At 45.1% G+C, this 13,869-nt stretch overlaps 1 protein-coding gene across 3 annotated transcripts in view; it reads right to left on the reverse strand.

Annotated features, from left to right (window-relative positions):
• Positions 1-1,208: 1,208 nt before the first annotated feature.
• Positions 1,209-13,869, reverse strand: part of Mapre2 (microtubule associated protein RP/EB family member 2) — a 150,911-nt gene continuing 138,250 nt past the window's right edge. For all 3 annotated transcript variants that reach the window (XM_076836950.2, XM_076836951.2, XM_076836949.2), the window contains 2 exons: positions 11,339-11,497; positions 1,209-2,760 (listed from right to left, as the gene is read on the reverse strand). In XM_076836950.2, the coding sequence (XP_076693065.1) occupies positions 2,686-2,760; positions 11,339-11,497 (234 nt within the window). In that variant the 3' untranslated portion in view covers positions 1,209-2,685. The remainder of the gene's footprint in view (positions 2,761-11,338; positions 11,498-13,869) is intronic.

Genomic DNA, 13,869 nt, shown 5'->3' on the forward strand with positions numbered 1-13,869 from the left:
TCTCTCGGGTCAACAGGGTGTTTGTCTTGTCTTTTTTTTTGTCCTGCTTTTCTGCTTAGAATGAGCATGAGCTTTCTCTTTGCCCCCTGCTTCAATCACTTCCAATCTGACAGCAGCAATGGGAAGTGCTATAACCAGCCAACAGTGGGTGAGAGGGGGGACGAGGAAAGAAATCCATCTTCCTGAGAGGAAGCAGCAGGGCACACAGCAAGGAATACCTCTCTGCCTAGCAATGACATGCTAGTGGGGGTGGGGCATGGAGGAACCCATGTCCTGAATGACAGGATGAAAGAGCGATGGGGTCCCACTATCAGTGGGAAACAAGTGGTGGTCACACAGAGGCAGGGGTTGCGGCCCAAGACTGACACCAAAACACAGCTGTTAAAGATTCCCCAAAGCATCTGGGACATCATCCGGGCAAAGCACAGCAGAAGATGTTTAAGATGGGGACAGAGAATCTATGGCTCTTTCTAAATGAATGAATAATCTGCCCCAAATCATCAGGAAGAATGGATTATGGTATTCTTTACAGGTTAACATGTCTCTAGCCGAGAAGGTTGGGGAGCTGGAGAGAAAAAGAGTGGTTCCAGCAAGAGTCATCAGGGAGGTTTGTGGAAATTATACAGTAACAAGTGGTTCTGGAGAAGACTGGATCCTGACACCCTGGTACACATTCATGTACATCTACGTGACAGGAGCATGGTCATGAACCACCTGGCACTGGGTACTACTGAGATGTTGGGTAAGATGAATGGTGGCCTAGGAACCACCGAAGTATTTGCAAGGAGTTATTTATTGTGCCTCTTTACAAGAGCTATTTGTAAAACATCAGTGAGTACAACAGGTTCAGGAGGGCAACACACTGTTAAGCAAGATACTGTGTATAGCACAGCCACTACTGGTAACCAGGTGAGGGAGGATGTCACTGCCAGGAGCCAGGCTTTCCAGCCTCAGAGAAATAAGCTGCCGCTGTGTGCAGAGTGAGCAGGAGAGAGAAGAAAGGGAAACCAAACACCACAAAACATCTGTCCAATTCTGCACAGTGTGTTGTAATAATCTCAAAAATACAAGCCATCTTTTCCACATAGAACTCAATAAATACCACTTTGCTGCAAAACATTTATTTTGGAAAGACTTCTTTTGGTGCCAAGCTTCAATGCCAGAATTTAGAATTGGTATTTCATCACTTAATAAAGAAATTTCAAAGCTTGATGATACACAATTCAGAAATTTATTTTAAGCTTTTCAGTTAAGCGGAAAGTGGGGTGGGCACATTTTGTTGTTGTTGCACCTGCTAAGTCAAATAACAAGTGAAAGTCAACCTAAATTTAGAAATTAAGTGAAACTGAATGATCCAGGAAGGGATACCATCTGTCAAAAGGTGTGTGTGGGGGAGGGGGGAGGCAAAGATTTGGAAAGAGACTAAGAAAATGTGCAAATATTAGTTAAAAAAATAAGGAATGCTTTTAATTCATTAATGTTTCTCTGTTTATGAATTGCCATGGTTTAGCAAATGTCAATGACAAGGAGGGCCCTTGTGTTAAAGAGGGGAAATTCCAGAAGATATTGAGTGTCATAGGTTTTTCTGTGCTGTTATTCCAGTGTCAACACCAGACTGCAGAACCAGGATTCTCCCTTGGAATTATGCTCCTATTAATTAGGTCTTCACTTCCAGCCTTCCAGCCAGTGTGCAATATGATGCAGAACCCTGGAGTTTGGGCTGCACACTTGAAGTTATCCTTTAGTAGGGATCCCTTCGTGTGGATGACAGGATTTGGGTTGAAAGCCACACGAGGAGGAAGAGGGACCAGCCAGGAGGACTTGCACCTACCAAGACCCCCTGTGGACTGCAGATTACTGATGACAACATCTTGGGAGAGTGGCTGCCCACCAAAGAGGACCCTGAGAAAGAAAATAACATGGGAACCAGGGAAGGAGGGCGGGAGGGGAGGGGCACGCGGAGAGAGGGCAAAGTTGAGATGGTGTTTTCCTTGAGTAAATGTCTTTCAAAACTAACAACATACTGTGTGGCTGTCTAACATGCTGCTCTACGAACACTGCTGGGCCCTGAAGTCCTAGTTTTGAATCCATTTTTTTCCCTTTAGTGTTGTGACAAGAGGGAGAAACTGACCCTGTTTCCCCTCATGACACAAGTCACTGTCATTATGGCTTTCATATCAAGTATCTGTTTCCCTTTGTTCCAATTCTTTGACCAAATTTATGTTCAGAAGTTAGACTTGCAAACATCAAAGCACCACAAATGCATGTGACATCTAGTGACACTGGGTTGAGAAATGCCAATATAAATACCATATATCAAATTACCATTGTTTCACACCAGGATAAAAAGGGGTGGTGGTGGTGGAAGTGGTTTTGGGGTAGGGAAAGTTGTTCTGGAAAGAAACGAGGAAAAGAGCAGAACCAATCTCAAGCAGCCAAATGGTGAAGTTGAAGGTATGTGACCCTATGATCTCTCAGGTAGGCGGCCAGAATGACCGTCAGCTAATGCATCTTGGCAAAGGAAATGGGAACCAAGCGCAGTGGCTGGCATACGCAACAGTGCATTGATGGTAACGGCAGACTGGGAACAACTGGTTTCTTTTGAGCTTGAGGCTGCACGTGTTCCAATTCTCCAGAAGAAAAGTTCCCACGCACAATGGAAGTGTCAAGAGCTGCTGAGGCGGGTCAGTACTCTTCCTGCTGCTGGGGCTGCTGGTCATGGGCTTGCTCCTCTGCTTCCGGCTCTTCTGTGTGGCCCTCCTGTGAGGCAGGGAGAAGTTTCAGCTGAGATAATTTATGGTCTGAGGCCCTGAGGGATCCCAGCCCATGGTCACTGCGCAGTGTGTTATCTTCGGGCTGCAGAGAACACTAGGCTTGGACACAACCCTCCAGGTTTCCCAGATCCCAGTGGTCAACATGCATGCAGGGCCATCAAAGAATGGTCATTCTAGAAAGCACAATCGTTTGGCTTTGAGCCCCCAAATTTTCTTCCAACTGTTTTAGAAGGAAAACTTCAGAGAACACATCACATACTTTCCTAGTTTTTTAGTTGTAGATGGATACAATATCTTTATTTTTATGTGGTTCTGAGGATCGAACCCAGTGTCTCACAGGTGCTAGGCAGGTGCTCTACCACTGAGCTACAACCCCAGTCCCACTTTCCTATCTTTTGTAAGAGAGTCAACTAAACACAATGACTCTACAGCATCCTGATGACCACAATGAACATAAAACAGCATCCTAGGCCTGTGTAGGACGGTTGCCCCTACACTAATGGTCCAGGATGTGGTGCTTCTGATCCACTTCCAGTTTCCTTCTCTGCTTTCCTTTCTTCTTGTCTGCCTGAGGCCAGACCTTTTTGTTACAATAGGTTACTAATCTGATGTGGGCTGAGATACCAGCAAAAGTAAACTGTTTGAGTTTCTGAGGGGAAGGAAATGGTAGTAGCCATGTTTCATGGGCTGCCCCTGGCAAATAGACCCTCTTAGCAGAGAGCTTAGGAGCTCTGGCTCAAGGACTTTGGGATATCTGTTCAGGGTGGTTGAGGTCTTTGCTTACTTTCTATTCCCTGACTGTGTTTCTCTACTTGGTTTCCAATATCTATTTATTCATTTGTCTAACCCGGTGAAGAGTATCATGGTTACCAACTAAACCACAGATGTAAATTCTTCCAATTTTTGACCTCATTAAGAATTAACTAGCTCTTTATTATCCAAGCTGAAGGAATAAAGCTAACCAACAGCAGCTAACTGCCCCCTCAATAATGGCACATGGTTTTATGGTGCAGTGTAGCATGTGTGCCAGCACACAGAGATGTGCTCAGGTCCTCTCACACCTGGCACACAGACTCCTGAACCATCAAACCCACCCACCCCCTTCCTATCTGACTCATATTCCCTGTAGCTCAGGACAAAACTGTTGAGAACCAATTCAAATAGAGTGTGGTCATCTCTCCAGTACCCTGAGCCAGAATGATCTCTCTCCCTTCTCCTGCAGCACTCTGCTCTTCCTGTGCTATGAAACCGACTTGTAATCTTGTCTTGAATTTTTCGGCCTCGTCCGCTGCATCCTGAGATTCTGAGGTCAGGAGTAGGGGCTCATTCGACTATGTCACGTCTCAGTCAGTACAGAAGGCAATGTGTGTTGTGGCAAGAAGAAGGTTTCAGAGGATTCAAGTATAGATGTCCAAGACTACCAGACTATCAGCCAAGGTCACATGCTGAGTCTTTTCTGAAAGGCTGTATAATGTAAAGGCATGAGACTCTGGAGCTATTTACCAGCTGTGAGACTTTGTAAATATATTGCAACTGCTCTGTGCCTCAGTTTCTTGTCTGAGACAGGGATAGGGGTACTCACGTAGCAGAGTTCTCAGTGTTTCACTGATCAGTGAATCAATGGATTGATCGAACCCAATGAAGGAGTATTTAGTAGATAGTAAATATGAGATGTGATTATGATTTCTTTTGTGGGACAACTCTTTGGAATATATTAAGCACAAATAATTAAGGAAAAAAAACCCCTTTCTGTGACAACCAATAGTTGAAAGTGACATCATTGTATTAAAAACCTGGGATTACATTTAGTAATGTCTCTTTAACTCTGTGACAATGGGCACATTATTTGGCAAAGGTGAACTCTCCCCTAACCCTAACCATACCTGGGTACCCCGTAAACTGTGCCACCAAGGGTAAGGCCTAATATCCTCCTCTCTGACCACTTCTGTTTTTCTGATCCTCACACTTGGATTCCTTAACTGCAGATGCTCTCTGATCTTGGAGAGCAGAGTCCTGAATCTGTGGTGACAGACGATCCCAGGGGCCCCGGGGCATTCTGTGGCTTTACTCCTGGCAGTATCCTCTGCTGCTGGCTTTGCCCACTGCTTGGCACAGGTGAGGGTGGTCTTCTCATGAGGAATAGGAGGCTATTTTACAGTGGGGTGGCACAAAATAGAAAACAGGCACTGGTCTTGGAGCAGGTGCTCTCCTCATGAAGGAGACATGCTGGTGGGTTGTTTATGGACATGGTGCCTGGGAACTCCCAGTGGCTATTCTGCCACCGGCTCCTCCACTTTCTGAAAATGCTGCTCCTCCCTGAAACCTCTCTCCCTGCCACCACGCCACAGTAGCAGCTCCTCTCTCCAAGCTTTTGAAACTTTGTTTCTGCTTCTGTTAGAGAGCATGTGGGATTCAGCCCTGTGTGTGCTTCTACAGGATGGCCGTCTTCCTTTCTACTCTGGCTCAGAGACTCCCCTGGGTGAGGGATGTCATTTCATTCTTCCTAACTCTTGAATCTAGTGTGGTGTCTTCCATACTATATCGCTCTAACTTCAGCTGGTCTAAAGCATGCTTTTTTTTACATAATTGCTTTTGTGCATTTTACATTGATGAGGGAAAGGTCTCAGAAATGAGGATCTGTTTTACATTTTAGAGAAAAGCTCGTCACAGTTGGGAGATAACTGTGGGATAATGGAATTAACTAAGAACTGCAATTGGAAGACCTGGATTCAAGGAACTGTTAAATCTGTGAACAAGCTACAGGACTAAGAACCCACCCATGAGGCCCCTCTGCAGGCATTCTTCCCAAACATGCTAAAGAAGTGGGGTGGGTCCATTGGCCTTGTCTATGGTTCTGTGGTTCCCAGATGGCAAGGGCAGCTCCCTAGAGCACCAGGCTCAAGTCCTAGCCACAGGAAACTGCTTGTGATATCAAATATCTGCAGGAACCATGGACCCCAGATCATGCTTATCAGGCAATAAAGAGCAAATCTTCCAAGTTATCAATGGGTTGCTAATGCTTGGGGTGCAAGTTAAGGAAACTGGAAAGTTTGGCAGAATACATCTATAATTCTGAAATACTACATATCACATCTGAGCTTGCCCAGCCTTTTGTGCGCTTTCATAGGTTCCCAGGAGGAAAAACAAAAGACCTTTTTCTTTGATCCATATAAAAATGAAGACTTTAAATCCACATGTTAAGTAGATGCTCAGGTAAAACCTGTGTCAAATACGGAGCCAATGAACTGAAGTGACACCTGCTCAATTCTCCTTTCAATCCATTACATCTCTCTAAGTGAACTGTGAGTGAAGTTAAATCTTTTTATTCTTATTGTAAGGGTTAGAGAAGTTGGAAGAAAGTACTGAAGAAGGGTCTTGGCCACTAGGGGAGGAGAATGAGAGCAGAGGAGGAAGGAGGCTCACCCAGAAGCTCCTGCTTCCAAATGTGTCGGGGGGTGGTGCTCGGCCTCATCTCCCACTCACTACTCATGGCAGCCCTGGTTGGCTCTTCTTTCCTCCCTGTTTTAATCCAAGTTTCCTCTGCCTGAAATACACCCTACCTTAGCTTTATTAACTTGATATTCCTAGCCATCCTTGAACATCCAACAAAAGCCATTTTCATTGTGACATCTTTGCTGGGCCCTCCAGGCTGTTTCTGTGTACTCCCCACAACTTGATTTATGTCTCTGTTATCACATTTATTATAATCAGGCACAGATTCCAGTTAGTTGTGTCCCTGTCTTCCTTCCAGGGACTGTGGGCTCTTCTGTGGGAGGGGTTGTGTGTTTTTCCTTCACAGCCATTGCTTTATCCAGTGGAATGCACAGACTCTGTAGTGACAGAAACACTGCCTGTATCAAAACACTGCTGAGGAGAAAGAAAGTCTTTAGGTCATTTTTTAAAGTGGCTTCCATGACAGTACCTCAGGAGATAAGCAACTATTTATAAGCTATTGCACCTTGGCTGTCAAAATCCATAAGGGAGCAGGTAGCCAATGATTCAGCTCACATACCTGTAGGCCCAAGTTAAGTACAGAGGGAAAAGATAATGACAATGTGACAGAGAGGCACTGGACAACTGGCTGGCAATCTGCTCTGAAAACTTCCATAGGGTTTCTACACCTGGGAAATGAATTACCTGTTGACTCCCCTGCTCAAAACTTCTAGCTAGATTTTTCTACCTTCCAAACATTATATTCTGGGATTGCTTGACTATAAGAACCAGAAGCCAGTCATCACTTAGTGGAAGAGATTCCCCTTCCAGCAAATACACCTACCTGAAATTGGAGAGCACACCCAACTGTCTAGCCTTTAATTCTTCAGCACCTCTCTTACCTTCAGGAGGAAAAGGCAGCCAACCAGAAGCCTCTGTCATTTCAGATTTGTATAATCCATCATCTCAGTACTGACACTTTCTGACAAAGTACTGACATTTTCTCCCAGATATCATGTATATCGGACTTGCATGTGAGTGTGACCTATTCACCACCCAGGTATGGAAATAGTCTAAAAACAGGACATAGTATCAGGAGCAAGACAGTGGGGCAAAAGGACAATTCAGAGAGTTGACAGAAGTAGCATCACAGCCACTTGTTCAAAAGTAATGTCTTTGCAGACAACGACCCACACGGGCAGTGGCCAGGGGTCAAAGCTTTCTTAAGGCTCATGCCCCAGTGCAGAGACTGGTGGTGCTTCTGGGAGGCTGTCCCAGAGGCAGGACTCATCAGCCTCAGGGAGAAAGGCAAACCTTGAAGGTTTTGAGGTGTATTGGACAGTTCCTTAAGCCTCAGGCAGGGGATGCAGGAAGGAGAGTCCACCTATGGCTCCTGAGGTTCTTACATAACCTCTGTAAGCAGAGCCACGTGTACATGTCTGTGCTCACAGCTGGCAGAGTCCACAGAAAGTGTTCAGCACACAGTCCAGGCACAGCAGTCTTCCCTTCCTATTCAGAAACCAAAGTTTAAAAAACCTTGGTCTCCCTCCTCAATATTTAGCATTTCACTCCTCACTCTTCATCCTGAAGAACTGAAGTCCTCGAACTATAGTGATACATGCACACCCACGGTCACAGCAGCACAATCCACAAACTATAGCACCAGCCTAGGTGTGCATTCATGAATGAATGGATAAGGAAAAGAATGTGGTGTATACACACAACAGAGTTTTGTTCAGCCATAAAGAAAAATGAAATTATAGCATTTGTAGAAAAATGGATGAAACTAGAGACCATCATATTAAACAAAATAAGCCAGATTCAGAAGATTAAGTGTCCTATGTTTTCTCTCATATGTGGAAGCTAGAGAGGAAAAAGGAAAAGACAGGGGAGAGGTAGAGGGGATCTTATGAAAATCAAAAGGAGATGGGTAGAAGAAAGGGATGAAGGGATGGGAGGAGGAGAAGAAGCAGTGAGGAGTGATATTAGCCAAATTATTTTGTTACATTGTGTGCATGTATGAACAAATTAACAAATCCTTTATTATGCACAACTACAATGCACCAATAAAAAATATGGAAAGAGAAAACCAAACCAAATCGAACCTTGGTCTTGCCACAGTCTAAACATGGATACCTAGTATATCGCAAGTCAAAACCCTTATTTTCCACAGAAATCTCAGTGTAGCCTGACATGTTTCTATGGGTTTTCCAGAAACATGTTGTAATGAAATATATACTGGAACCAGAAAAATTAAGCCAGCAACTGTATATAAAGATTTTGCTTTGGTAACCCATGCACGTAGTTCAAGTCTATATTCTCTTACAGATTTAAATTGCCTGGTTACTCTAAGTAAATCTCTTCCTGGATTTTGGATAGTTCTTAGCATACACTTAAGTGGTGATGCCAATGTCTTTCTTCTCTCCCTTCCTCACCACATTTCTATTTGAAGATAGCAGCAGAGTGCCAGAGATGACACAAAGGTGGTTTGAGAAAAGTACCCATTAGTTGGAAGAAAACAGAAGTTCTCCACGGACTTAAATGGATGTATGCCCAGAGAAGGAGGCAGAGATAAGACTTTTGGAGTCTCATTTAACAAAAATGAAACTAGGGAGTTATCTGGAGAAATCCAGGGAGGCGTCTGACTACTTCCTCCTACATACACAGAGCGTGCTTGACTGAAGATTTAAGTAGACAGGCTATTTTGAGGTTTCCCCAAGTGGCACTACTTTGACTTCTCCCTGCCCCATGGCATCCAATATGCTGAGAGGGAGGTAACAGTCCTAAAGATTTGGGGGCTCTTAAGTACATAAACCTGGGTTCAAATCTTGTGCTACTAACTGGAGTTGCTGAGCAAATAATTTCATCTGTGAAATGCAAGTAAGTAACAGTACTTGCTGCATAGGGATATGGTTAGGGTGAAAAATATATACAGAACATGAACATAATATTTAGTACATGGTAAATATGCACTAACTGTTCACTATTGCTACTGTCACAATCCCACTTAAAAGGGGTGAAGGGGCAGCTCAGTGGTAGAGCAAGTGCTTACTTAGCATGCATGTGCCCCCTGGGCTGAATCCCCAGCACCAAAACCAAACCAAAACAAAAAGTAACCCACCCAAGACAGCCAAAAAAAACATGGTTCAGGAGAAGGGAGAATAAGAACTCAAGATTCCGACTACCTGCTCATGAACTTGGGAAAGACCTCTACTGCCTTAGTTTCCCCTCATCTATGAAATGGAATGATGACAATGTCTACATAATAAGGTTATCAAGAGAACTAAAGGAGCTAATAAACTAGATATAAAGCCCTGGGCCCTCTTCCAACCATCCCCATCCCAGGTGCTTGAGAAAAGGACCTGACAGACTCAGTCTTAATGATTGATAAGGCTTTAAAACACTGCTCTCCCAGGTGTCTGCATCCTGACCGTCCACACACTGCAAGCACAGCTCTGTGAATGCAGCGGGCAGCCAGGGAGTATGTGGGGTGAGGGTGTGGGTGATGGAAATGGCAGAACCAACCAGAGGGTGGTCATCTGAGCAGCATTCCCTGAAATCACACCCAGGAGGCAAGGGCTTTTGTGGGAGGCTGGCCTCCATTTCTTTAGCTAGGAATTCAGCTCTTCATCTGGAGCTCATGTGACAACGCTCCTGTGAAAGGACTCCTCTCTCCTGGGACAAGATCTGGCTTAGAATCATGTTCTTTTTTCCTGCTGGAGAGACCCAGGCTCATGTGCGGGTTCTCCTCTAGCCAGCAGGCACTAACCCAGACAGCAGCTCCTGCTCGGCCGCAGTATGTGCGGACCTCATTGGATTTAGCCTCAAATGAGTGTGTGAAGACAATAACCATAATCCGTCTAGTCCCTGACAAACTACAAAGCACTCAGAACACACAGAACATTATGTCCATGCCACCTGTGGTCACAGATACACAGCAGACCAGCCTCTCGATACTTCCATCAGATATGAAAACACTCAGAACCACATGTCCTCAACCATCATGTCCTCTGGGGGCCCAACTAGGCAGATTCCCAGGGCTTCAAAAATCTGCATTCTAAGCTACTGGCCACCAAGAAAGAAGTTTAAAACAAAATATCAGGGGAAATAAAAACAATAGTGGAGAACCCCCAAATCTAAGCATAGTTTTTCCAGTTCAGGAAAGTTACATTGCTAGGATTTTAAGTCATAAAGGGGGTAAATATTTGCTGGGCATTCAGCTGAAATAAGACAAAGTAAGCCTGCTGGTGGCTGTTATGTCCCGTGGTAATGCTCACACACTTGTGTCCCCAGCACAGTGCTCTCTGCACATCTACAGGCCTGCAAGTCAGAGACCAGAATGCTTGCACCAGCTTCAACCCAGCCTCAGACGCTTGGAGCCCCAATCCTCCTGGCCCTCCACAGCTCAGCTAGGTGGCAGGTCAAGCTCCACTGGGCTCTCACTTCTGCCCCTGGGTGCTGGGCCTCTTCCTCCAGGCACAGGAGACTAGGGGGACTCTCCCCAGTCTCTGCCACTCGTCCCGCCCCCTCCCCTCCTGGCTTTGTGACATCACCGTTCTCCCTGCTCCTGCTTTTTGTCACCCTGGCAGAACCACACTGTGGGTCCCCTCAGCACATCTGCTCATGAACAGCAACCCTGGTGGCAGGTCCTTCCCTGCAAAGGAGGCCTTCTAGAAGTCTTTTCAACAAAGGGCCATTCTGCAGTTTTGCTCTACCCTGATGATGAGTAACCAAGGCAACTAGCTCTGAAAAAAACCCATAGGCTTTATGGGGACCTACATTATACTTTCCTTTAACCATACTGTGATCTTTCATGAGGAAATAGGAGCCCTTCTACAAATTCTTACTGCTCAGGTTCTCACACTATCTCTTGGGATATGGATGTTTTTCTCAGCTGCCTCCTCCCTCCTAGGCCTATGCACTCATCTCTTCTCAGATTAACTTATGGACACATATTCCACAGGCATGGGTCAGTGGATCATGACGCGTATTCTTCTGGGAAGATCAAGTGCATTAATTGAGCTATAATTCTCACTGAGGTCTTAGGGAAGCACTCTAAGGCAGGTGGATCCATTGCAGTTTGACCAGGAGAGTCATTTCAGATGCAGGAGCTGAGAGCTCTGGGCACTTACGTGTTCTTCTGAAGCATAGAGTACTTCCATTAGTCGCTGCACGAGGTCATCATTTTCCTGCCCATGTTCTTGGCAGAGTAGCTCAATCTCTCTCAACTTCCCAAAGTAGAAATCTCTTTCCTTTTCCACACCTTCAAGGGCAAGTTTTAATGAATGTACCTGCAAGACAGTGAGGGTGGAGAACCCAAAAGAATACAATAATAAGTGACCAACTAGGCCTGTATATGGGGACCCAAAACATGTAAAGAGACAGAAATAATCAATGTGCAAGTCTGAGAGTAGAGCAATAGGGCTGTCACCTGAGCCCAAGCCTGGGACAAAATGTCCAATCTCAGAAGCACACTGCTCATTCCCTTCCATCAACTTAGTGTTTATTAACCAGGGTCAGAGTGATCCTCTGCCTGCGGTTTCAGCTAGGCTGTGGGAACCTTTCCTCTCCTGCTAACATGGGCTGGACGGCGTCTTTCCCCTAGCATGCTGCTCTGATCTGCAAGTTTGTGTCTGTCTCCAAATTCACATGTTGACATCCCAATGCCCAGTATGAAGGTATCAGGAGGTGAGGCTTCTGGAAGGTGACAAGGTCATAAGGATGGAGCCTTCACAAAGGGATTAGTGCCCTATTGAAAGAGGTCCAAAGGAGAGCATTAATCCTTCCAGCATGTGAAGATACAATGAGAAGGTGCCATCTATGAGGAATGGGCCCTCACCCCACAGTGCATCTACTGACACCTTTATCTTGGACTTCCCAACTGACAGAATTGTAAGAAATAAATTTGTTGTTTATACAAGTCATGCACAGTTTATGGTATTTGGTTGTAGCAGCCCAGACAGACAAAAACACTCCCCCCATGAAGGGATAGAGAATGGGAGAATGGAGGAACGGAGAGACAAGAGAGTTGTTGAGTATGGTTCAAAATGAGATTGAGCCAAACTGGACAAATACTCTGAGAAAGTGGGTCTTGGTGCCCAAGGAAAACTGGAGGAGTCTCAGCTGGGCTGTGTGGATCTGTCTTCTCTGGTTCTGGCTTTGGGTGAATCACTGAAGGTGGCAAGGGATAGAAGCACCATTCCCTCACCTAACTAGCTCTCACTTCCTCTTTATTCCCTTTGACACTGGTACAAGGACCGTCCAGTGCTATGCACATTATATAATGGCCAATAATGGGGAGGAACCCAAGGTCTACGAATGGCTCAACAATGCAGGCACCTGGGGGTGAAGAAATGTCAAAGGGGTTAAGAAAAGATCAGGTTTCAAATCTCAGGCCACCACTCTCCTCCAGGTGCAGCAGCTATTTACAGGCTCAAACTGTCACTCTGTTCCTGGTCTCTTATAATTCATACACACACACACACACACACACACACACACATGCATATATATACACATATGTACATATATACACACATACACACACACACATATATATTTATCCTTTGTTCATCTATATTTATGTAAACTCAGATCCACCTAGAAGTCTTAGGAATATGGCCCCTGAACGTTAACCTCACTGAGGCTGCTCTGTACCTACTGACAAAGCTGTGAAGGTTCCATTCACTAACTTTTAACTCTCATTTCTGCTAATAGTATATTTGGGACATTTGCAAAAACTGAAGGTAACCAGACTAAATTTTAGAAAAAAAGTTTGTTCTAGCAATACTTTCCTGTTTTAAACAAACCAACCCCTTCTCTGGGCTCAGCCATAGAATGCATCTCAGCTCTGGGCTGGTGCCACAGATGGACCTGTGGCAATTCAGGGGTACCCCCACTCTCTAGCTCCAATTCAGACAAGAACACAGTCAACCCATGAAAACTAAGTCTGTCTACATCCTGAGCAAGATGTGGTTTGCATAGTAAGAAAATAGCTGTGGCTTCTGTAGAAATACTTAGCCCGAATGCTCTGTGGCATTCCATGGGTACTAGGTGAGTGGTACTTGGCTATATACATTTCCTTAGTAAAATCTCACAGCAGCTGGGTTATATGATGAAAGAGCAATTGGCAACTGAAATTCCATTTTCACAGGCCTGCTCACAGAGACCAAAACCAGTCTGATCCCCACACGTGATGGGATGCCATATGACATGGGATGCCATGTGACATGGGATATCTGAGTGATGGAGGAGGTCGAGGGCCATGGGGAAGAAGTTTTCTTTTAACAATTTTCCCAACTCCCCTTAGTGTGTCCACAGATTGCAGGTCCTCCCACGCCTTGCAGTCCATGTGACAGCCACGGTCTCTGCCTGGGCTACTCAATGCCCACCCTCTCCTGCCAGCAGTCCCTGATTCCAACCTACTTCCTGTTGGCTCACCCACTGTCCAGAAAGAGTTCCTAATTATTTTATTTATGGCTTTTCCTCTCTGACATCTTTTGATTCATTTCTATCACTGGAGCTGTCTAGCACAGTGTTACTTTTATAGTTTATCATGGGATATTGCCTGAATAAAGGCATGAGGCCAAGTACATGAAAATTCTTAGTTTACGACACTTGTCACTTTCTCTATTACTGTTGTAATTCACCCTTTTGCCCAGGC

This window comes from Callospermophilus lateralis, chromosome 17, assembly GCF_048772815.1.
Source record: "Callospermophilus lateralis isolate mCalLat2 chromosome 17, mCalLat2.hap1, whole genome shotgun sequence".
In the NCBI taxonomy this organism is placed as follows: domain Eukaryota; kingdom Metazoa; phylum Chordata; class Mammalia; order Rodentia; family Sciuridae; genus Callospermophilus; species Callospermophilus lateralis.